Below are 25,097 nucleotides of genomic sequence, written 5' to 3'. Positions count from 1 at the left end.
AGCACCAAATGTGCTAATCAAGACGAGAATACGACTTACTCTTATTTCAAATTCCAACAGCCAAGGTTTCTTTTACGTGCACGTCATTAAAACCACTAGACAGTGTTCCTTGCCAGGAACCCCGTCTTGCACCACTGAAAAGTGGAAACCACGCCGGACTTTCTCTTTCAACACCGGGAGCGAACCCGAGACCGAGTCAGGGACTTACTCACCGAGCAACCGCAGCTCACGATGATTTGGAAGCTTGACACGATAGAAAGCTAAAATAATATCAAAACTACTTTATATATGTGCGTAAAATATTTCATAATTTTGAGCGGAAAAGATACGCTATTTAACTAATCATTACCTATCTATATTTATTTATTCACTTTCATGCATGACGTAATGAGTTCTTACCATATATTTTATTGTTCTCGTAGAAACAAAATATGCCAAATAAGTCGATATAGCAGTATTAGGAAAAATGCACGACAAGGAAACCTATTTATTTATTTTAAAATATTTAGAATAGTTTGCTTTTGTACATAAAATATTTTATGATTTTTATCTGTCGGGTTATGAAAAAGGCGAGATTTTACATGTCCCCAATCAACCCCCATACAATTGTAAACAGCGCCATCTGTTACCAAAATGGGCTGAGAATTATGACGACTTTATCGCGTAACATTTGTGAAATGTCAAAATGTTAACGAAACTAAACAGACTACAATAAATTAAAAGTAATAATGGAAATAGAACAAAATACAAATTCTAACTGCCATATTTTAAAAAATATTAGCATTAGCATTGTACATGTGTAAATAGCCAATTTAACATGTGTTAGTAAGAAGTTACATGCATAGAAGTAAGCATATTAGCATACGTATTACTAGATTATGAGTTAGAATTATGAGGGAAATTCCGCTTCATAATGGACCCTCTAGAGGTGACAATTTTTGTCCGATTTTTATGAAACTTAAAATACATCTTTATGTTTCAAAGATCTCAGTCCCTTTCGATATTCGCGCATTTCAGACCTTACCTTCCTGGATTATGGCCCCTGATTGTATGAAAAATCACATTTTTGTTTTAGCTTGTTCTCCATCCAACTCTTGCAAAATGTGGGCGTATCTTGCCTGGCAACCATTGGTTTATTGTTTCAGAATCATGTCTCGAACGTACAAAAAGCTGGCGCAATATGGAGCCTGTGGTAATTCAAAAATGTATTCTGCTTTAGACGCTGTTGGAAATGATACACCTTTGATACGAACTGGCAGACTGTTCGGGATACCAGCAAGAATAATAAGACACACTCGAGATGGACTAGTTCTCCAAATTTCAAATTTGGCGATAACTAACTCGATATTATTAATTCCCACAAGCATCTTGGCATTAACTTATCAAATGATTGCAAATGGAGCAAACACATTGACACGTTGTGCAGGTCAGTCTCAAAACGACTAAATTATATACTAAGAAAGCTAAAATATACACTACAACTGCGACTTCGCTTGATAAAATCTATGTAGTACATATGGGATAGCTGTTGGTCAACCCACGCAGAAAAACTCGAAAAAATTCAATTAAAGGCTGCGAGAATAGTCACCGGACTTCCAAAATTATGTAGTCCAGTAGCGCTTGACTATGAATCTGGTTGGAACAAGCGTTCTAAACGCCGGAGTAGAAGTCTTACCATTTTAAACAATAACGCACCCGGATATTTACTAGATATTATTCGTGCCTTTGACAGCAATACACATAGATATAACTTAAGAAATAGTGACCATATTTCCCCACCCTACTTTGCACAACTGTAAAAACGTGCTTTTTTGTTGTTGTTGTTTATTTTTGTGTACATAATACTATTACATTGTGAGATTTTCCCCTTGCAACTTTCGATTTCGACTTTTTGTTCGTAAGGGTGAATACTCATATTGAAATTCAAAAGAAGACAGTAAATCATCCAGTGAGATTCTTTGTGCATATCAAAAAAAAAAAAAAAAAAATACTTTCATAAACCAAATATGTAAGAATTTATCTATAATGGGATTTTTAACTATTTATTATAACATTTATATCTTTCGTTTTTGTATGTTCTTAAGAATTGTTTTCATAATTTTTGTCCCAGTCCGTTTGTGTACTGTATTTATGTTCTGGTACAATAAACCAAACCAACAATTAAAAGGAATATGAAACAATTAGTTTGACTACTGTTAATGCCGACATGCCAAGTCAGAATTACTTCCATGACAGAACCAGTCTATGGCTGGAGAGCTGGAAATTATTGCGGCAAGTAATGTTCTGAAACGACCCATTCGCAGCCGAATTTTGCCAATCCCAAAGGTCATTCAGAATCAGTGATGCAAAAGTACTACGCATTGACAGGTCTATGGTGGTGATTTTACCAAGCATGTTGTTCTCAAAAGAGGAATAAATTGGACTAATTTCAGGCCAACTGTCTCACCAATGGTCAGTTGTGTAAAACAGACTAAGAAAGGTGATATCTTAAAACTCACAGATGAGATTGGCGTCTCTGATCCAGTCCGTAGATTCAACGAAGAATTCTTCGCTGAGGTTGGTCGCCAACCTGTCGGTCGAGAGGATCTTGGAGAGAGTGACTAAGATGAGTGACTGTTTTTTGTAATCGATGTGTACCATGTCTCCGTTAAACATACATTATGCAAGAGCTAAATCTGCCTATTTCAGGTCTTTTTTTCGGCCTGAAATGTTATCTAAATTATTAATTAGACATTAATTAACCTATCCAAGCCATAATCAACTCTGGATGGCAGCGCTAGCCTGCGATCTTTAGTGGATTGTAAGCCGATTTACTGCATAACTTTCCTTCTCGATTAAACGATTAAATGGATAATCGAGACTATGCTGTTTATCTTACTGACTTTAGTAATGACGACCGAGGCTTATGGGGATTTCAGTCGCTTAGTTCTCGGTTCATAGTGGATCAATTTGAATGAAATTTTCACCAAATTGCCTTTACATTATCTAGTTTTTAACTATTAGTGAGAACTGCCAACTCGTTACCGAATCTCCCATAATGTATCTTTAATGACTGTTAGTCAGAGAATAAAGTAAGGGGGATTTTTCAAAATATTGATTCCACTGTGGCTTTGTATTTGTGATATACGACTGTAAACCCTGAAATTTTCGTGGCCCTAAGATTCGCAGGAATTTTGATGATTTTGAATTCTCGTCCATTTAATTTATCGTTTTCATGGAAAGTTTAATAGAAAATGGTTTACAGCAAAAATGTCCACACGATTTTATTTTCATGTGTCAACCCCCACATTGGACCTACCAAAAATTCAGGGTTTACAGTAAAGAAATAAGCCTATGATTTTTGGTATGAATGGCGCTCATGGGATTGTTGGATATTGGGCCCTAATGGGATGGGAGCCGGACAAGGACAGCTGTCTAGTCGTTCGGATGATGCGAAAAAACTGAGGCCCTTTGTATACATTGACGTGCACGTAGAAGACCCCTTTGTAGATGGAATTCGATATAATAGTAGGCCTTAGCGCCGCTCTCCGGTCAAAATTTCCCTCATAGCACACTTCTAGATGGAAACGAAATGGGGTTTAGCATCCTACTGTTCTGCTCCGAACTGGACGGGCATATGCCATTCAGTGTAATATGTGGGAAATTATGCCCGGACAGCGGCACTACTGCCTACTCTTATATCGAATTCCAACTGTCTAGGTATCTTTTACGTGCACGTCAATGTGTACACGGGGCCTCGATTTTTTGGTTCCATCCGAACGACTAGACAGCTGTCCTTGTCAGGCCCTCCGTCCTGCATCACTGACAAGGGGGAACCACGCCGGAAAATCTGAATGAACTTTCTCGGCCAATGCAGGGATCGAACACCCAACCTCCAGGCTAGCGAGCCACTGTCTTACCCACCGTGACCTCCTATGCACCAAAATCAATAGTTGCCGTCCTTAGGGTATAATGAATAAGTATACCAAATTCCAAGATAATTCATCCAGAATTATGACCTTCAGACGCTAAACACAAAAATTGGACGTGGCTCTGGCCTTGGGGGTCAGGCCATGCACCAAAATCAATAGTTGTCATCTTTAGACTATAAGAAATACATATACCAAGTTCCAAGACGATCCAGATACAAACACACACACACACGAGATCTTTGTCAAATTGGATAAAAATTGTGACCTGTAGATTGTATAAAAACGAGCCGCAATGTAATTATAAATTTGTTGGCAAAAGACACAAAAGAATATTTAGTAAACCCAAAGGAGAAACTAGTAAAAAAGACCGAAATTATGGCTACACGAAAGACAATAGAGAAACTCTTTATCTTACCTGTTACTGTGTGGAATAGGGTACAGTTTACCATTCGTTAGATTCCACGATTGATATGTGATAAAATAAAGACTAACAATGCTCAGCACAATCAACCCAAACATTATTCTTCTTGGTTTAATAACTGATGAAATAAATAAAGAAGATACATTTGTAACATCCTATTGCCAGGTCCCTAACCTCCGTGGCCATTTCTGAGTGAATAAGGATCAGATGTAACGAAGTTTCTTACATACGAGACCCTAGAGAAGATATTTGTAAGGTGGAACGAAAAATAACCTATCAATACAAATCACAACTTACATGTTTGATTTGTCGTTTCAGAATATGTTCAGAATTTAGCTGCAATCCATTAACACGACTTAAAGTAATGGGCATAATATCGAGAAATGCACCAACACTTTGAGATCTAGCCACTACGTTTGAACAGATCTAAATCGCAAGCTAAGAAACTTCGAAGCCCACACTTTGCCGTGCATATACAATGATTACGCCAAAATCAATGGCTACAGGCTTGTGCGAACTAGTGGAATACAATAAAACATATCAAAGAGCTAACTATCAATCCTACATAATGTGGCATTACAGACGCCAGAATGCCCCATCGCCTCTTGGGCATAGCTGGGAACTAGTGAACGGCAAGTGTTTTTCAATACGATACACACACGGTGCATCAAAAACCATCATCAAACCCTATTCCCCAAGAAATGGCCACGGATGCATGGGATTGTGCCCCGGGTACCAAGTCACAATATAAATACTAATTTGCAAAAAAAAAACCAATCATTGTTGTATCTTCGCCAAATGCCCTCGGAATGATAAATATTAATACAATCAAAATGCACCGAAAATAACTGGCTAACGGTTGTGGGAACAACGAGATACTCACACGTCCAGTAGACTGTGCAATTAAATGGTGGAAAAGGAAGTTGGCAGAGGATACTACTTAGACTTCGATATTTATCATAAATGGACATCGCAGCGAATAAGGTATTATACAGGCTGCAAATGGATTCTCCCTAAATCAAGTCACGTGACAAAATATGTTTCTTAAAATACAATTTATGTTTTAAGAGGAAACGTTCTCTCCAGCAATCATCTGTTTTATTGCTGAATCCCGAATAACGTGCTGGCTCGTTATTCGTGATTCGCCAATAACGAATAACGAGCCAGCACGTTATTCGGGATTCGGGATTCGCCACTAAAACAGATCGGCCTACGTTGCATCCGACCATTTCATCTCTATCCCCGACCGTAGGGGTAAGTGAACGTTAGGTGACCGACTAACAAGGAGACGACCGTTTAGTGAGCGAATAAGGTGTTGACTGGTTTGTTGATGTGCACTGGGCAGTCATCTCCTGCACTCACAGACTGGCCTACCTTCCACCCGACCATTTCCTCGCTATCTCCGACCGTAGGGATAAGTGAACGTTGCGCGGCCAACTAGCACGAGACGACCGTTTTTTATGCGAGTAGGGTGCTAACTGGTTTGTTAGAGTGTACGGAGCGATCTATCTTGCATCCGACTATTTCCCCGGCGAGTGACCGATTAGCACGGGGACGACCGTTTCTCAAGCGAGTAGGGTGCTGGCTGGTTTGTTAGGGTGCACATGGCAGTCATCTGCAGCAATCGCCTGTTTTATTACCGACTAGCAAGAAAACGATCGTTTGTTGGGCGAATAACGGGTTGACTGGTTTGTTGGTGTGCACTTGGCAGTCCTCTCCTGCCCTCACCTGTTTTATTGTCGAATCCCGAATATCGAGCCAGCACGGTCGTCTCCTTGTTAGTCGGTCACCCAACGTTCACTTACCCCTACGGTCGGAGTTAGGGAGGAAATGGTCGGATGCAATGTAGATCGGTCTGTTTTAATGGCGAAGCCCGGATCCCGACTCCTGGCTCGTTATTCGCGATTCGCAAATAACTAATAACGAGCCTGTTATTGACGAATCCCGAATATCGAGCCAGGACGTTATTCGGGATTCGGTAATAAAACAGGTGATTGCTGGAGAGGACTGCTACGTACACTCTAACAAACCAGTTAGCGCGTGCTGGCTCGTTATTTGGGATTCGACAATAAAACAGGTGAGTGCACAGTGCACACCAACAAACCATTCAACACCTTATTCGCTCAAAAAACGTTCGTCTCCTTGTTAGTCGGTCACCCAACGTTCACATACCCCTACGCTCGGGGGTAGCGAGGAAATGGACGGATGCAGCGTAGATCGGTCTGTTTTAGTGGCGAATCCCGAATCCAAAATCCGGAATAACCTGCTGGTACGTTATTCGGGATTCGGCAATAAAACAGGTGATTGCTGAAGATGACTGACCCGTTCACTGTAACCAACCAATCAGCGCCCTATTCGCTTTACAAACAGTCGTCTCCGTGCTAGTCGGTCACCCAACGAGGAAATGGTCGGATGCAAGATAGATCGTTCTCTTTTAGTGGCGAATCCCCAATCCCGAATAACGTGCTGGCTCGTAATTCGTCATTCGCGAATCACGAATAACGAGCCAGAACGTTATTCCGGATTCGGCAATAAAACAGGTGATTGCTGGAGATGACTGCCCCGTGCACTCTAACAAACCAGTCAGCACCCTACTCGATCGAGAAACGGTCGTCTCCGTGCTAATCGGTCACCCAACGAGGAAATGGTCGGTTGCAAGATAGATCGTTTTGTTTTAGTGGCGAATCCCGAATACCGTGCCGGCTCGTTATTCGTTATTGGCGAATCCCAAATAACGAGCCAGCACGGTATCCGGGATAATAACGTGCCAACTTCACGTTGCCGTTTTAAGAGGGATTTGAAGCAAACTTTTGATAGATAAACTACCTTGAATATATGTTTTTAGAACAAATACATCGTCAAATAAATTGTTGCTATTGGACAGAACAGGACGGCCAACGGATACGAATTATTTTATACTGACACAGGTATATTATGGGGACTTCATTACACAATAGATTAGTTTCAAACTGGAAAATACTATTAAGATTCAACAACAATTTAACACATAGTATAGTTCGAAAAACACCCAAATTGCCGTCAGATTACCCGGCTTTGAAAGATATACGTCGTATTTGATATACTCTTTCAAATAAAAAGTAGTGGACATTCAGAAACAATACAAAACTGCGGAAATGCACTGCTGTTTTTATTAGAGGTAACCAGTGTATGTTAATAACAGGCCAATTGCCTACACGTGAACATAAAAAGTTCATATGGGCGGCTTATCTGACGGCCCCATTTCATTCGCAAAGAGATACACTGTCAAAAGTGAAAATGAACGTTTTTGATTTTTGTCTTAATAATGAGTAATTGCTCCACCAATCTTCATACAATCAGCAATTCGTCGTGGCATGCGCCTAATCAACCGGCCAATCACGATTTGGGGCAATCTGACCCACTCCTCTTGCAGTGCCACGGCCAATTCTTGCAGTGTTGTCGATTGACGTTGACGTCGAAGAACACGTCTCCCGATCATGTCCCAGACATGCTCTATAGGGGAAAGGTCAGGACTCACGGCTGGCCAAGGCATATGGATAATATGGTGAGCGCGGTAGGCACGAGCATTATCATCTTGAAAGATGAAACGTCGACCTGCACGTTGAGCAAAGGGCAAAACTATCGGTGCCAGGATGTGGTCACGGTAGTACACACCAGTGATCCTTCCTTGAACAATATGCAAGTCCGTTCTGGAAGTCATGGTGATTCCTCTCCACACCATAACAGACCCACGCCCGAATCTGTCATGCTGTCTGACGTTAACGTTAGCATGACGCTCATTTACACGCGTCCAAACGCAAGCACGCCTATCGATGAAATCCTGAGTAAATCTCGACTCATCTGAGAACTTTACACGCGCCCATCGATGATTACCCCAATTTCTACGCTGCCTACACCATTGACGCCTGTTTGCCACGTGCTTGCGAGTTAATGGAGGCACAACACGCGGTCGTCGCGCATGCAAATGGGCTGCATGGAGCCGATTTATAATCGTTTGGGGGTGTAACTCGAATTCCTGTAACTTGGTACAAATTTACAGAAAGCTGATTGGCCGTTTGTCCTCGATTTTGAAGGACCTGTACGAATGTATCGATCCTGGGCTTGTGAAGTGGCTCCAGCACGACCTGAACGAGGTCTATCATCAATATTGTGTTTTTGTTGGTACCGGTTCCACAGTTTGCTGATCACAGACTGTGACACATTAAGCATGTTGGCTACTGCTCGCTGTGTAGAACCCATTTGAAGCATGCCAATAGCACGTAGACGTTCATCATGTTGAAGACGTCTCATTGCAAATTAAACGTAACACACTAAAGCAAAGATACGCTAAAAAGTAAATCTTATGCAAGAACCGATAGGAAAGCAAACATGGATAGGATAAACCAGCACGCGGCAGTTTTCACCAACCCTTCCTTGAAGTGTCAAATTTGACAATGAACCACTCCCACGTGTATTGCGCTATTGCGATAAGTTCTTCATCTATGAACATACTCTCAAAGCATATCAAGTGTCCATGACTATGTATTATATCACAACCTGTATAGGTATTTGCATTTCAATATCCCCTACTTTTTAAGAGTATATATTCCCTAAGCACACACACAAATATTATATACTTATATACTTATAAATGACAATCCTCAATATTTCTGTTATCGATAATATAAAAATGTTAAATGTGAGCGATTTAGTTTTTTTCAAGGATTTCGTCTGCAATGATTACTGACTTGCTTTAAGCGGATGGTGCATTCCATACAGCCAAGATCCAATTATAATCATTATCGTTAGGATGAACAGAGATAAGATTCTCTGGCTTCTACAAAAACTGTTCTTGTCGATAGGAGGTAACTTATAATTCTTATTTGTAACAAGTCTTTTACTGTCGGAATCTGGCATCAATCGAGATGCATTCCGGCTCATTTAGGACATTCTGGCAAGTGGCTTGCCGTTTCGATTTCCCCAAACGCGATCAGTATGTTTCGAATGTTGTTGGAATGCCATAAGAATATTCAAAATGCAGTCAGATGCATTGAGAATACATTTCGAATGCAGTTCGATATTTCGCCACTTCAAATGCACTTCGAAAGTTTTCAACATGAGCAAAGGAATCGGGTCGGCCACAAGAATGGGTTCAAATATTTGGAATGCACCCAGGACTTTTAGAATGCAGTTTGAATATCCAGGAATATACCCTCCAAAAAATTTCCCCTCAAGTGTGAATATGATTTAAGAGCTATTCCAAGAGAAAATTATGCACAAGATTCGAAGGTGGGGGTTGGCCGATTGAGTTCATATTTACAGGGTTTGGTCGACCCATCGAGCCTACTCTCCAGCCTAAATCGCCGATTTTAGAAATCAACCGTTTCTGAGATAGAGTCCGATTACGTTTTTCGGCTGATCTTCGACACTTTTCGGTCAAGTTTCGACCATTTTTCTAGCATTGCTACTGTCTTTAATCGACCAATGGCTAACTAAGATTTGGTTGGTGATTATACTCCGGGTCTCACTCTACCATATTATAATGGTCACCCAGTGCAACCTCTCTTTCCGTAGGTGTCTGCAGACACCTGAATTATACCCTTTCTTCAAATTGCGATAACTCCACTGGGGCGAGGTTTGCGATAAAAATGAAAATCGTTTTATTTGCAGCTTGACCTGTTCTAATAACATAAAAAATAAAATTGTTGTCAACTAACCTTCAACAGTACGAGAAAATTTGTGTCGAAAGTTACGAAATTCATCACTTTTCGAGTCGAATTTCGGTTTATTAAGTTGAGATTTCGTCCGTACATTCCAGACATGTCCTACGCTATTTTCCAAATGTCTGGCCAGGAATATGCCCAATCGGACATCAAGATATGATGAATAATATTCAGAATTTCAAGATTAATATAGTGTACTGAGTGTATAACTACCACCCATCCCGATTATCGTTCATAATAGGCTGGACTGATTAGGTAATAAAGTGATAAGCGTATTTATCGTATTATACCGTCAATACACCTGCCTTGTTTACCTGCTTAATCTGTCTTGCTTGACTGACTTAATACTTTGTCGGGAAATTCACCAATCTAATCTTGTTTCTCTTTTGTCGAACTATTTATCAATCCAATAAGAGTGAGTATCAACCTTATCTACGTGATTACCTCGGTGGTTTCTCCATTGCCGGACAATTTAATCCCATTAATATCAACCGACAGCATGTAGAAACTAGCCCTTGATGTCACATATTATCCTAATAGTATATAATACCCAAAATGAATGGACAGTCATTATAAATTTCAAAACCTCTGTCTGTTGTTAGCTATTAAACCTTTAACTTATTTTCCGTAATGAAACTACACCTTTTAAGACACCCTATATAAATTCCCATCTACAGTGGCACTTTCCCGCGATCTCGCTTATCGCCCGAAAATCGCTTACCATATAAGGCAGTGCTTACAACGAAACTACTGTATGTGTTATATGTTAACGGTCACTTACGCCATACGCTGAAGTTATGTATGCCTTTTAGAAGTGATTAAACTATCGATGTAATTTTAAAATACCATTTTACGAAAATGATTTGACATCACCACAAGTAATTCTCATTTTGGACGCCTTTCTTTCATTTGCTGCCGTATAAACGAAGACTCGTAATTTTGAGGGAATATTACTGGCGTGAATTTGATTGGAGCAGGCACGGATCGGCAAATTTCATTCTATGGTATTACGAAAACATGCAATTTTGTATGAATATTACTGACATAAATTTGAATACCACACGCGAATTAAATATGAATAAGCGGTTACCATGCACGATAGGCCCAGATTTTGCAAGAGATGGGACAGAGAACAAGCTAAATAAAAAGCGATTTTTCGTACGACCAGGGGCCATCATCCAGTATGTTACAGCCGACATGCGACAATATCAAAAGGAACCAAGATCTTTGTGATATAAAAGTATATATAAAAGTTACACCAAGTCGAATAAAAATTGTGACTTCAAGATGTGATTTTCCGTATATGCAGGGGTCATGATTCAAGAAGTTACGGTGTGATATGCGCGAATATCGAACGGAACCGAGATCTTTGCAATATAAACATAGATTTTACGTTTTATCAAAATCGGATACAAATTGTATTCTCTAGTGTGTCCACAATCTTGGAATTACACTATTTGCGTATGAGGAGCGATCATTTTGTCCGGCAGTTTCGGTCCGATTTTCATGAAATTCGAATCTAGTCGTCATTAGGGCGTAATGGTGATATATTGAAACGATTTTTAAAATCGAATAAAAATTGTGACATCTAGACGAACTTCAAGCTATAAACGCGATTTTTCGTAAAATCGGGGGTAATATTCCACAAAGTTACGGTGCGATATGCGCGAATCGACAGGGACGAGATCTTTCGGATCTTAACATATATTTTTAGTCTCCTCAAAATCAGATAAAAATTATGACATCGAGGGTGTCCACAACCCTGGAATTGCATACGTTTACACTATTTGCGTACGAAGAGCGGCCATTGTGTCCAGCAGTTTCGTCCGATTTTCACGAAATTCGAACTCCGCCATCATTAGCGTGTAACGGTGATATATTGAAAACGTTTTTAAAAATCGAATAAAAATTGTGACCTCTAGAGGGGCTACACGCTAAAAACGCGACTTTTTGTACAACCATGGGCCATAATCCAGGAAGTTAAGATCCGATATGCGGGAATATCGAATGGAACTGAGATCTTTGGGTTATAAAAATACCTTTTAATTTTCATGAAAATCGGATAAATATTGTGACCTCCAGTGTCCACAAGCTAAAAACATGATTGTTTGTAAAATCAGGGGCCATAGTCCATGAAGTTATGGAAAGGAACCTAGATCTTAGGGACATAAACATATATTTCAAGTTTTGTTGAAAGTGGATAAAAATTGTGACCTGTAGAGTGTCCATAAACAAATTGTGGATGGACGGACGGACAGGGGCGACGACAATATACGTCAACGCGATAATGTGGCCGTAAAAAATAGCGAGCTGTTTCTATTTTTATTACATGCGGATTTGAATATTTTGTTGACATTTTATAAAGAAGAAAACGATGTTTTGACATCACAAACTATCGGAAGTTCTCTATTCATTTGCTGTCGTATAAACGAAGACGCGGAATTTTGATGGAATGTTACTGTTGTGAATTTGAAGCCGAAGTGGGATTGGCAAGGCTTCGTCCAATCAATGTATTAAATACGAAAACACGTAATTTTGTGCGAATATTAATAACATAAATTTGAATACCATACGGGAATTAAATAGAATGCATGGAATGAAATTTTTATCTGATTTTAAAAAATCGTATTATTATATCACCGTTACACCCTAAGGGCGACTGAGTTCGAATTTCATGAAAATCGGCCCAAAATTGACAGACAAAATGGCCGCCGTTCGTTCTCAAATAGCGTAAAAATATGGCATATCAAGGTTGTGGACCCTATAGAGGTCACAATTTTTATCCGATTTTGTTGAAACTTGAAATGTAAGTTTATAATCCAAAGATCTGGGTTCCTTTCCATATTCCCGCATATCGAAACTTAACTTCCTGAATTATGGCCCCTGATTGTACGAAAAATCGTGTTTTTAGCTTGTGGACCCTATAGAGGTCATAATTTTTATCCGATTTAAAAAAAATCGTATTATTATGTCACCGTTACACCGTACGGACGGCTGAGTTCGAATTTCATGAAAATCGGTCCAAAATGTACATACAAAATGGCCGCCGTTCTTTCTCAAATAGCGCAAGAATATGGTATATCAAGGTTGTGGACCCTATAGAGGTCACAATTTTAATCCGATTTTGTTGAAACTTGAAATGTAAGTTTATAACCTAAAGATCTCGGTTCCTATCGATATTCGTGCATATCGGACCGTAACTTCCTGAATTATGGCCCCTGATTTTACGAAAAATCACGTTTTTAGCTTGTGGACCCTATAGAGGTCATAATTTTTATCCGATTTAAAAATTTCGCGAAAATCGGCTCAAAATTGACAGACAAAATGGCCGCCGTTCGTTTTCAAATAGCAAAGGTTGTGGACCCTGTAGAGGTCACAATTTTTATCCGATTTTCTTGAAACCTGAAATGTAAGTTTATAACCCAACAAAGACCTCGGTTCCTTTCGATATTTGCGCATATCGAATTGTAATTTCCTCAATTATTGGCCTTGATTGTAGGAAAAATCACTTTCTTTTTAGCTTGTTCTCTATCCATCTCTCAAAAATGTGGGCGTATCCTGCCTGGCAGCCGCTGGTTGAATGAGATATGGTTTGTCGATAGAGCAACGTGTGAACTTCAAATTGTATCCCTGATGACCTCGCGATTGAAGTTCAAGGTCAAGTAGACGATTTTTATGGAAATTGGGTCTATTTTGCATAATTGTCGACTTTCATTTGAATTGAAATTTCTCTTTTTTCATAGAAAAAAATATGTTAAAATAATGAGGGTCGATATTTTAGATCGAGAATTTGCGAAAATCCATATTCACTGGGAGACGCCTTCTTGGATTTGTAGACTGGATACCAAACCACATCGAGACTAAATATTTTGGCAAAGCGGGTTGAAGGGGGGCTGGAGTTAATATATTGACCCTTTGAATAACAATATAGATGATTGGGTACCTGAATAATCCGCCGATGTATCCCAATCAGAACTGTACTTTTTGGTTACTTTCGACACGAATTTTCATACTGTTAGCTGGCTCCAGTGGAGTTATCGCGATCTGAAGATAGCGTACAATTCAGGTATCTCAAGACACGTATCTTGTGTAGTCTGCTGATACCTATGGAAAATGAACTTGAACCGGGTTACTATGATAATGTGATAGGGTAAGACCCCGACTATCACGAACAACCAAAACCTAGTCCACCATGGACATGTAACAACGGAGGTAATGCGACACAAAGAGCTAAAGTTTGGACTAAAAATGGCAAAAATCAGCCGAAAGAACGTAATCGGCCTGTATCTCGGAAACGGTTTATTTCTGAAATCGGCGATTTTGGCTCGGGAGTAGGCTCGATGGGTCGACCGAATTCTGTAAATATGAACTAAAACGGCTGACCCCCACCTTCGAACATCTGCATGATATTGCATGCCTTTCTCGTGGAATAAGTCTTAAGAGCTCAGTCAATAGTAGATCCTAACGATTTACTGAAATGAAATGAAATGGGGTTTAACGTACTACTGTTCTGCTCCTAACCTGGGCTAATGAAGACGGGCATACGCCATACAGTGTGCTATGAGGGAAATTTTGCCCGGGCAGCGGCACTATCGCCTACTCTTATATCGAATTCCAACTGCCAGGAGATCTTTTACGTGCACGCCAATGTGTACACGGGACCTCGGTTTTTCGTCCCATCCGAACGACTAGACAGCTGTCCTTGTCAGGCCCTCCATCCTGCATCACTGACAAGGGGAAGCCACGCCGGAAAATCTGAATGAACTTTCTCGGCCAATGCAGGGATCGAACACCCGACCTCCAGGCTAGCGAGCCAGCGTCTAACCCACTTAGCCACGTGATCCCCCTAACGATTTACTACCGGTAACGCATGATCACGGTTTATATTAGGAAGAGCATCAACAGATATTTCACAAAGCTCATATAGTGTTTTATGGCATGTCATCCCGTAGGATTTGTATGCTAAAATTGATTTTTTTCTTGTTTTGGGTTGATGTTGGACCAATTTTGCTACCCAAAAATGTCAGGGTTCAAATTTTTCGTCCACGTGACCCCTCTGGGAGGTGGCATTTTTAAAATCAGGATCCCTCTGACCGAGGCCATGGCTATCTCCGCCAATAATGGTTCGATTTTCATGATCTGAAGTTCATTCTGGTGTTTTTTTCATAATGCCGACCCCATCTATGATATACTTAAAGCCAATGGAATTAGCCTTCATTGACTTCCGGTAGGAAATACCGATTTCCGGTGTCACACTCGGATCGAATTCAGCCATTAACCTTTGGATTTTCATGATCTGAAGTTCATTCTGGAGTTTGTTCATCATGCGGATCCCATTCTAGGCTTCAAATGTTTCGTTTTCGACCCTTGACCCGTCTGCGAGGGGCCTTTTTGAAATCCGGACCCCTCTGACCGAGTCCATGGTTATCTCTGCCAATAATGGTTGGATTTTCATAATCTGAAGTTTATTCAGGGGTTTTGTCAAAATGCCGACCGACCCCATCTATGATACTCTTAAAGCAAATGGAAGTAGTTTTCATTGAATTCCAGTGGGGGAGTACCAATTTCCGCTGTCTCAACCTACCACTATCTGTGACTTTTGAAGTATGGTAAGATGATTGATATGGTCACTTTTGGGTGACTGGAATGTTCTGTAATGAGATTCAAGACACTTTGACATTTGTAACAAGTAAACAAGTTTAATATCAAAAACAAAAAGAATCTTAACAAGCCAGAAACGAAACAAAAAGACCCTATGCCTGCAAATTCCTGACTGATATTTTCTAAATTTTCTAGTCATTTTAGTGACAACCATTCCTTGACTAGTTTGTCGGCTTGTTCATTGCCGAAAATATTGACGTGGGAGGGGATCCATATGCAAGGACTACTTCCCTTCCACTATTCTTAAAATTTTGATTTAGTCCCCTAATTTGATGGATTATGTCCTGCCGGCTTTTGGAGGTGTTTGATTTCTATGGATTTGATGCTACTCTAGGAGTCAGACAGTATTACGGCTTTTTGGTGTGTTTGCGTAGCTAGCCATTCCATTGCAGTTTTAATGGCCATCAGTTCTGCGGTGTACACAGAACAATGTTCTGGTAGCCCTTTCCTGATATTCAGCTTTGCTTTGGGTATGTATATGTCATATCCTGTTGCCCCCTGTGTAGTGTTTTTGGATCCATCTGTGTAGATTTATAGATGATCTGTCAATTTGGTGTCTATTAATTCTACTGCTATTGCTGTAGCCTCTATGGGATTGGCGCGTTTATTTGTGAGGTCGCTTAAGTGCGTGTTGATGATTGGATCACTTAATTGGGAAGAGGGAAGAGTTTTGTCTCGATAGTGGTTTCTTTCAAATTGTGCTTATTTAAGATATCGTTTGACATTTGCCCAAATGTCATGGGCCGGGTGCTTTTCCCGAAGCCTATCCGTTTAGATTGTTTGAGACACTTATATGTCGGGCATCTTTCCTTTACAATTTGTAGTTTATCCTAATACTTGAGTGACAGATCTTCGCGCCTGAGATCAAGCGTAAGCTCTCCCAGCTCGTGTAATAGGGCAACTGTTTTGGTTCCTATGGCTGCTCTGGTTGCTCGTCTTATCGCTTTGCTTTGTATTGTGTTTAGTTTACTGTGTTGACTGTCACTTGCGTTTGCATAAGCCAGACATCCGTAGCCGATTACCTCGCGGATGAGTGCTCTGTATATTAACATAAGAGTGTCCATGTTGGCGCCCCAGTGAGTCCCTCTGATGTATTTCATCATGTTGAGCGTTTTGGATCTGCGACTTACTATGCTATCGATATGTGGCTCCCAAGTTAGTTTTGAGTCGAACGTCATACCAAAAAATTCATCATGTTGAGCGTTTTGGATCTGCGACTTACTATGCTATCGATATGTGGCTCCCAAGTTAGTTTTGAGTCGAACGTCATACCAAAAAATTCGGCCTCTGATTTGAATTCAACTTTTGTACCGATCAGATTTAAATCGATTTTCCTGTTATTATTAGTCGGATTAAGCAATATTGATACCGTTTCCCCCTCTAATATTTTGAAGCCCCAGTCATTAGCCCACTTGGAGATTTGTTGTAGGGTGTATTGAAGTGATTGTTTGATTTTACCTACATCACTTAATGCTTTCCAGAACCAGCTGTCGTCTGCGAATAATTTCGATTCTCTATCCTTCCCCCCCCCCCCCCGTAACTAGGAAGATCATTTATCATGATGTTAAAAAGTATTGTGCTGATAACGGATCCTTGCAGCGTTCCGTTTTCCTTTTTGAATTTTTCGCTCAAGCAGTTCCCTACGCGTATTCTGATATGCCTATCGTTGAGAAAATCTTCTATCCACTTGTACATTCGGCCTTTGATTTTTGCATTGTGGAGTTTGTTTAAAAGACCGTCCACCCATACAAGGTCAAAGGCCTTTGTTAAGTCGACGAAAAGTGCACAAAGGTATTGTTTGGCTGTAAATGCCTTGGAGATGTCATGTTGCAATCTAATGATATGGTCTGCAGTAGACCTGTCGGAACGGTAGCCACTTTGCTGATTTGTGACGATATTATTGCTTTCACAGTGATACTTAAGTCTGTTTGTAATTATTGTTTCTAATGTTTTGCATAGAGTAGATGTGAGACTGACTGGACGATACGACGTTGTTTCATTTTTGTCTTTGTTCTGTTTAAGCAGGGGAATAACTGGGACAGTCTTCCATTCTTGTGGTGCTTTTCCTTTTGGCCATGAGAGATTAAAGATAGCATTGTGTATTTCACATAGTCTAGCCTTTCTGCACTGTCAGTGCTTTAGCCCGCAATGCTTTTTTCAGCTCATCTATATTAATGGGACTATTGAGATCTGACTCATTGTCTGGGTCTTCGTGCACTATTTTACGTTGGTTTTTCAAGAATTTGTTTTTATTTGCCCTGAAAGCTTCTTTGTGCTGGCTGTTGCTACAGCCGTCGGCATAAGTCTGACATAACAAGTTTGTCTTGTGCGTGTTATTTAAGGCCGTTTCAGTTTTATAAGTTAGTAAAGGTATATTTTGTCTTACTTTTTTCCCAGTGATGCCTGATATCTTGTTCTATACTGTTTTTATTTTCGTCCGATCGTTAAGGGAGCTACAGAAGTTTTGCCAGTTTTCTACCTTAGCGTGTTGGATTTCTGTTTCAAGGTAGTCAAATCTAGTCAGTTCTTCCATTCGGCCTAAGTTTGTATTTTAGTAGAGCCGATTTCCGGATGTTGACTAATGTTTGTATCTTATCTGACCACCAAGGTTTGGGGGATTTTCTGGTTGTTTCTTTTGTTCGGGGGATAGCCTGCTCTGCTGAGCTGATTATTGCCTTAGTGAGATTGTTTAAAAAAGTGTCTATGTTATCATGCCTCATTGACTCAAAATCCCAGCAATTGCACAAGTTTTTATATAATTCACAGTTTGCCTTTTCCATTTTCCACCTAGCTTGACATTTGGTGCTTTCTGTGCTGGCATGCACAAAAACAATAGGTATCATCCTTAGCGTATAAGGAATAAGCATTTAAAGTTTCAAGGCCATTCATTAAGTGCAGCCTGTTGGCGCCACATGCACAAACATTGAGCGTGGCTCTGCCCCTGGGGTCGGGCATGCATCAAAACTAATACCGAACATCCGTAGGGTATAAGGAATAAGTATGGTCCGTAGGGTTACTATTAAAATGGGTTCGTCCGTCTGTCTGTCGGTCACACTTTTTGAGACACAATAACTCTCTTTCTAATTGAGCGAATATCGAGAGGGACTGGGATCTTTGGGATATAAAGATAAATTTTAAGTTTCACCAAAATCGGACAAAATCTCTGACCTCTAGAGAATTCACAACATCCGTATTACATACTGTTACACAATTTGCGTAAAAAGGATCGACCATTTTGTCGGGTATTTTCATTTTCATTTCGATGTTCCCGAAATTCGAACCCAACCTTCATCATGGTGCGAAGGCTTTACTCCTCAGTTGTTTATAATTATTTTTTACCCATTTAATCAATTAGACAACATTTAATTGACTTGATATGAAATCTGAATATAAATTATACGATAGATAAACGTTTGTGTTAAAATTAGGTTATAATGTCTAACATCGTTTAACTTCTTTATAAAAAAGGTATTTTACAATTACATTGACAGTTTAACCACTCACCAAACGGAACTCCACGATGATCACGTGTATTTGATATTCTCATGTCCACGAATTCCATGCAATTTTCGCCCCAAAATTTAGCCTCAGTTACTACGCCCGTAGTATGCATGGAACCGTATGTGATGATCCGAAATTTCTGTAACTAGTAATAGTATTACGTTTTCATGTATATTTGGCTTTAAATTTAATTACGGGTTTCTTTTGGTTTCTAAAATTATCTCTTTGGCTTTTTGTGTCTCACCTTGCCTACGGCTTCGTCAGTTGTTTATTTTTATATTTAATTTTAATGTCATCATTGTCCATTGTATTTGTTTTATCGGTAATCCTTCTATTTGTTTATCGTTCGCTATAATGTCCTGTATTGTGTGTGGTTAATCTAGTCTACTTCCGTCTCTTTTGTCTCACTGCGCATGCGTGGCGCGCATTATTTAAGAACGGACAACTAGTCTGTCTGGGATTCAGATGCTTGATTTCAAGGTCAGAGGTCGCGTGTTACTTCTCGTGTCTGGATACCTGACCATTTCTTGGGCCGTGTGCTTCAAGTTACCTTGACCATAATCTGGGCTTTTGCTCATACGTTGGTCGATACTTGTACGCCCTAGTGTCTCAGTGTTAACCAATGTGTTCTAGTGGAATACAGCGGGTGGCCGCGAACGTGTCTCGTGGGTCAAGCCATTTTCTTGGCCTTTCGTACAACGCGTAGACGTCGGCTGTAGGTTGATCGCATTAGTGGATTTGGGGTTGCCCCTTCCCGTTGTTGCATAATCGACTCCCACTCGTGAGTTAACTCTGAGTAAGCCTTTTATTGGTCGGATTTGTGTCGACTTTAGGCCTCTATTGGATAGTGAAGTGCCTTATTTTATATAATATATTCCGTCCCAGTGTTTTACCAGTGGATTATTTTTAATATTTATATGATATTCATGTTTTTGGGTTATTTTTTCCCGTATATGTTTATGTGTTGAAACTGAAAGGATTACCGGGATACCGATTGCTTTATTGTTGAGATTATTTTTCATGTTATTACTCGATGCCTTTATATTTTAATATATAAAGTATCACCTGGATAATCTTGTGTTTTCTTTTGTGTTATTGAGATCAGAAAGAGAGAATTTGGGATCTTTAAACGTCAAGACATTGACATAAATTCAGGGTCTCGGGTCTGGCAGTAGATGAGTATAGTCACTTTTGAGCTGACACTTGCCCCCGTTTTCTCCGAAGAGTAGCTGTGGTCTGAGGGTAGACCGAAGAACCTCATCCCTTGGATTTCCGTCCAGCGCTGAGCACACCCGCCCTTTCCATTGTATTGAGAGTTAGGCGGTAGAGTGGCCGAATCGGACGCCACAGGGTTTTCTGGTGGCAGAGGTGGGATACCATTTTTTTTCCAATAACCAAATTCTCTCTCTGGTTTCAATATACAAATTTGTGCTTATTCTATTTCGATTGGATTACTCTTGGTGTATTCCCCTGGATTACGACATGACTAATTACGGATTACTTGACATGGATTTGACGTGTCTCGACGATTCGCTACCTGTGCTATCGCAATGTGTGACTGACCGTGGGATTGCGGTGCAATTTGGTGACAATAACAATGTGAGTGCTGTAAATGATTTGATAAAACTTGATGGAGTAACAGGCACTGGACCCATCAGTGATAAAAAGTGTAGTGGGGCGACCAGTAGTGTATTAGATAAGGATTTTATGAAAAGTTTTAGTGAATTCCGACATGGGATTATTGAACATTTGGATTCATTATAGAGTGAAATGCGGTGCACCAACTCTTCACTATAGGAGACTAAACTGTGTTTAGATGAAGTGCGACATACGAATTCATCGCTTCGAAGTGGTATGAGGCTGATTAATGATCAAATGGATAATTTACGTACACCTGTTGTTAAAAGTGCCGAAGTGGAAAGCGAGACTAAACTTGATAATCATGTAGTGGAGTATGAACCAGTGATTCATTCAGATTTCGTGTCGCGTAAGGATTTTAAAAACTTTCAAGGACTGATTACGGAACAGTTGGCAGTTATTACAGATAGTCTATCCCGGACAACCCCACAAAGTTATTGTGAAACCCCAAAGTGGGCGGGACCCACAGTGAGTGATTGTGATAAGGGAAGTGAATTTAAACCGACAAGTGCTTCTACTCCCATGCCTCGTACTGGTCATAGCTCTTTCAGGACGAAGACCTCAAGTGATTTCAATGGTAATACTTCTCTCATGGATTATAAAGCACATTTTGAAATTTGCGCAGAAATAAATGGCTGGAATGCGGAAGAGATGGCCCTTCACTTAGCTAGCTGTCTTCAAGGATCGGCCCAAACTGTGTTAACTTCCTTAAAGGAGGACGATCGAAGGAATTACCCGAAGTTAATGACTGCACTTGAAAACCGTTTTCTTCCCCAGAATCAAGGACAACTTTATCGATCTCAGTTAAGAGCGCGTAAACGACAACACAAGGAAAGTTTACCGGAACTAGGACAGGCAATAAAAAGACTTGTATCTTTAGCCTATCCTTCCGGTCCTTCGGAAATGCTGGACATCATAGCCAAGGACGCATTCTATGATGCACTTAAGGAAGACCGAGACATGGCTTGGCAAGTTATGGTGTCACGACCAAGAACTTTAGATGAAGCTGTGCAAATCGCGGTAGAACTAGAGGCACATAGAGTGATCAGTGGTTCTGATAAGGGACATCTTCGTGGTGTTGAGTCCAAAACTGAAGACAAGGGCCTTAAGAGGGAACTTGATAAAATGTGGGAAGTGTTAAATGATGTGTCTTCTAAGTTAGAAAAGAGTTTGGCTGTTGAGAATAAGACCGATTCTAAAGGCGTGAAACCAAAGAAGCAGGGCACTTCTAATCAGAGAATGTTGCGAAAACAAAAAAACGAAACTAAGAAAGCCGGGAAATCTGATACTCTAAGAAGCTCAGACCCCCGCAAATTTGGCCCGCCAAATGAAACCGGATTACATATAACGTGCTATGTGAATACCGTGCCCGTCAATGGATTAATTGATACTGGTGCCTGTGTTAGTATTGTGTCTGAAGAGAGTTACGAAGAAATACCTGAGGGGATGCGACCCAAACTCGAATGTGTAACACAAATATTTCATGGTGCTAATGGTGGCCCTCTGAAGACACTTGGGAAGGCCATCTTTAACATTGACGTCCGTGGTACCACGTACAAGAAAGAATGTGTTGTTGCTCCTGTTGGATCCCAATTGATACTGGGCTTAGATTTCCTTGAAATGTACAAAGGCATAATTGACATAGGGAATAGGACGATTCAAATTGAAGGTAAATCCCATCACGCGGTTATGGAAAGCCATGCCGGAGTTTGTCATGTTGCGTTAGCTGAAAACGTGCGTATCCCCGCTAGACAAGAAATAGTGGTGAAAGGTGCTATACCCAAAGAGTGTGTATGGGTTTATGACAATGTGGATGTAGTACTAGAACCCAGGACAAATCTATTGGAAAAGTATTCTGTGATTCCTGCGAAAGTAGTATGTCATCCATCATTACGGAAACCATGGATACCTGTTCGACTCATGAACACAAATGAACATGATGTTTTCTTATACAAGAACACCAGTCTCGGTGAGGTTGAACCGGTAGATATCGTAGAATATATTCCCGAGGCAACGGTGTCGTGCATTAATGCTGGTGAACGTGGACATGGCTTACCCCCTCACGTGTTGGATGTGTGGGAAAGGGCCTGCGTTGGATTAAATGACCTGCAGTCTCGACAAGTCTTGGATCTGTTGTCTAAAAATAAAGACTTATTTGTGTCAACTTCAATGGAACTGGGTAAAACCAATTTGGTCAAACACCAAATCGAGGTTCGAGATAGTGCACCTATTAAACAAAGGCCTAGGCGCGTGGCTTTGCATCAGAAGCATGAGATAGACCGCATGGTGAATGAAATGTTAGAGAAAAAAGTGATTGAACCGTCATCCGGGCCATGGTCCAGTCCAGTTGTTTTAGTCAAAAAGCGGGACGGGACTTTGCGCTTTTGTATAGATTATCGGAAGTTGAACGACATCACAGTTAAAGACGCATACCCACTTCCCCGTATTGACGAAACATTGGATACATTGGCAGGTGTGAAGTGGTTCTCAACTATGGACTTGGCATCCGGCTACTGGCAGGTGGAGTTCGACCCTACGGACAGGGCAAAAACCGCCTTTACTACCTCGAAAGGGTTATACCAGCTCAAGGTTATGCCATTTGGCCTGTGCAATGCTCCAGGCACGTTTGAAAGACTTATGGAGACTGTGTTACATGGCCTGCAATGGGATATTTGTCTAGTCTATTTGGACGACATTATCATCTTTTCGCATAGTTTTTCTCAGCACATGGACAGGTTGAGATGCGTAGGGCTTAGACTGAAGGCATCTAAATGCAACCTGTTCAAGGAGGAAGTGCATTATCTTGGTCATGTTGTTTCGTCGCAAGGATTATCTACAGATCCTGAGAAAATAAACTGTGTGAGGAATTGTAAGACCCCGACTAATCTGACACAGGTTAGAAGTTTTATGGGGTTGTGCAGCTATTATCGCCGGTTCATCGAAGGGTTTTCCGAATTAGCTAAACCCCTGAACAGATTGACAGAGAAAGGAAGGGAGTTCCTGTGGACAGGTGAATGTGAAACTTCTTTTGGTGCCCTGAAGCGGAAGCTAACGGAAACGCCCATCCTAGCTTTCCCAGATCCCTCAAAGCGGTTCTTGATCGACACGGACGTGAGTGGGTACGGGATAGGTGCTGTCGTGTCACAGCTTCATGATGGTAAAGAACGTGTGGTGGCTTACGGTAGTCGTGCTTTGACAAAAGCAGAACGAAATTATAGTGTGACCAGGAAGGAACTTTTAGCGGTAGTGTATTTCGTGAACTATTTTAAGGCTTACCTCTACGGAAATAAATTTTTAATTCGTACGGGTCAAGTCGCAAGATGGATAGAACAGCTTTCAGCTTATGATTTTGACATCGAACATCGTCCTGGGAGAGTGCATAATAATGCTGATTCATTATCCCGTGCACCTTGTGTTAGTGAAAGTGAGAAAGTGATTAGTTTGATTGGTGTGGATACTACTGAATTAAGTGAAATGCAGCACAAGGACCCGGATATCCCCCTCGTTATTCAATGGGTAGAATCAAAGGAAAAACCAAAGTGGAATATAATTTCTCCTCAAAGTCCTGTACTTAAGAAATTGATGACCAAATGGAATTCTCTTGTGTCCGAAAATAATGTATTATATGTGAAGAGTGTTGATGGCAGTCGTGTCGTGAAACGAGCCGTTGTACCTGTGACTCACAGAGGAGAGGTACTCCGTATGTCCAACGACCTTCCGACTGGTGCCCACCTTGGGATTCATAAGACAGTGGAGAAAATAAAGCAAGGCTATTACTGGCCCGGTTTAAAGGCTGACGTACAGGAATACATAAACACTTGTTCTAAGTGTGCTGCCCTGAAACTTAAAAAGAAGAAAGCCCCACTTTCCTCTTACATGGCGGGAGCACCCTTTGAACGGGTGGCTGTGGACATTGTTGGTAGAATAGATCCCCCAACCTCTGATGGACATCGGTACATCTTGGTAGTGTGTGACTATTTTACAAAGTTTGCCGATGCTTTCCCCATCAAAAATATAGAGGCGATCACGGTTGCTAAAGTGCTTGTGGAAAGGTTCTTTTTAACATTCGGCATACCGAGACAGATTCACAGTGATCAGGGCAAGCAATTTGAGAGTTTGGTGTTCCAGGAGATGTGTAGTCTGTTAGGTGTCCATAAGACCAGGACGACGCCATATCGGCCCCAGTCCAACGGCCAGGTGGAACGAAATAATCGGACTGTTAAAAGTATGCTGTCCGCCTTTGTTCAACAAAGTGGAGACGAG

The 25,097-nt window shown here is 40.7% G+C and overlaps 1 protein-coding gene across 6 annotated transcripts in view; it reads right to left on the bottom strand.

Moving 5' to 3' along the window:
* LOC126830245 (uncharacterized) overlaps window positions 1-25,097 on the bottom strand; it is a 152,303-nt gene that overhangs the window by 81,047 nt on the left and 46,159 nt on the right. For all 6 annotated transcript variants that reach the window (XM_050560637.1, XM_056099284.1, XM_050560615.1 and 3 more), the window contains one exon: window positions 4,327-4,450. Coding sequence is in view for 3 of the 6 variants with exons in the window: in XM_050560615.1 (XP_050416572.1) it covers window positions 4,327-4,450 (124 nt within the window). In the remaining 3 variants the exon portion in view is untranslated. The remainder of the gene's footprint in view (window positions 1-4,326; window positions 4,451-25,097) is intronic.

The sequence above is a fragment of the Patella vulgata genome, chromosome 1 (assembly GCF_932274485.2).
Source record: "Patella vulgata chromosome 1, xgPatVulg1.2, whole genome shotgun sequence".
NCBI lineage: Eukaryota > Metazoa > Mollusca > Gastropoda > Patellidae > Patella > Patella vulgata.
This window is presented reverse-complemented; position numbering and strand designations above follow the sequence as displayed.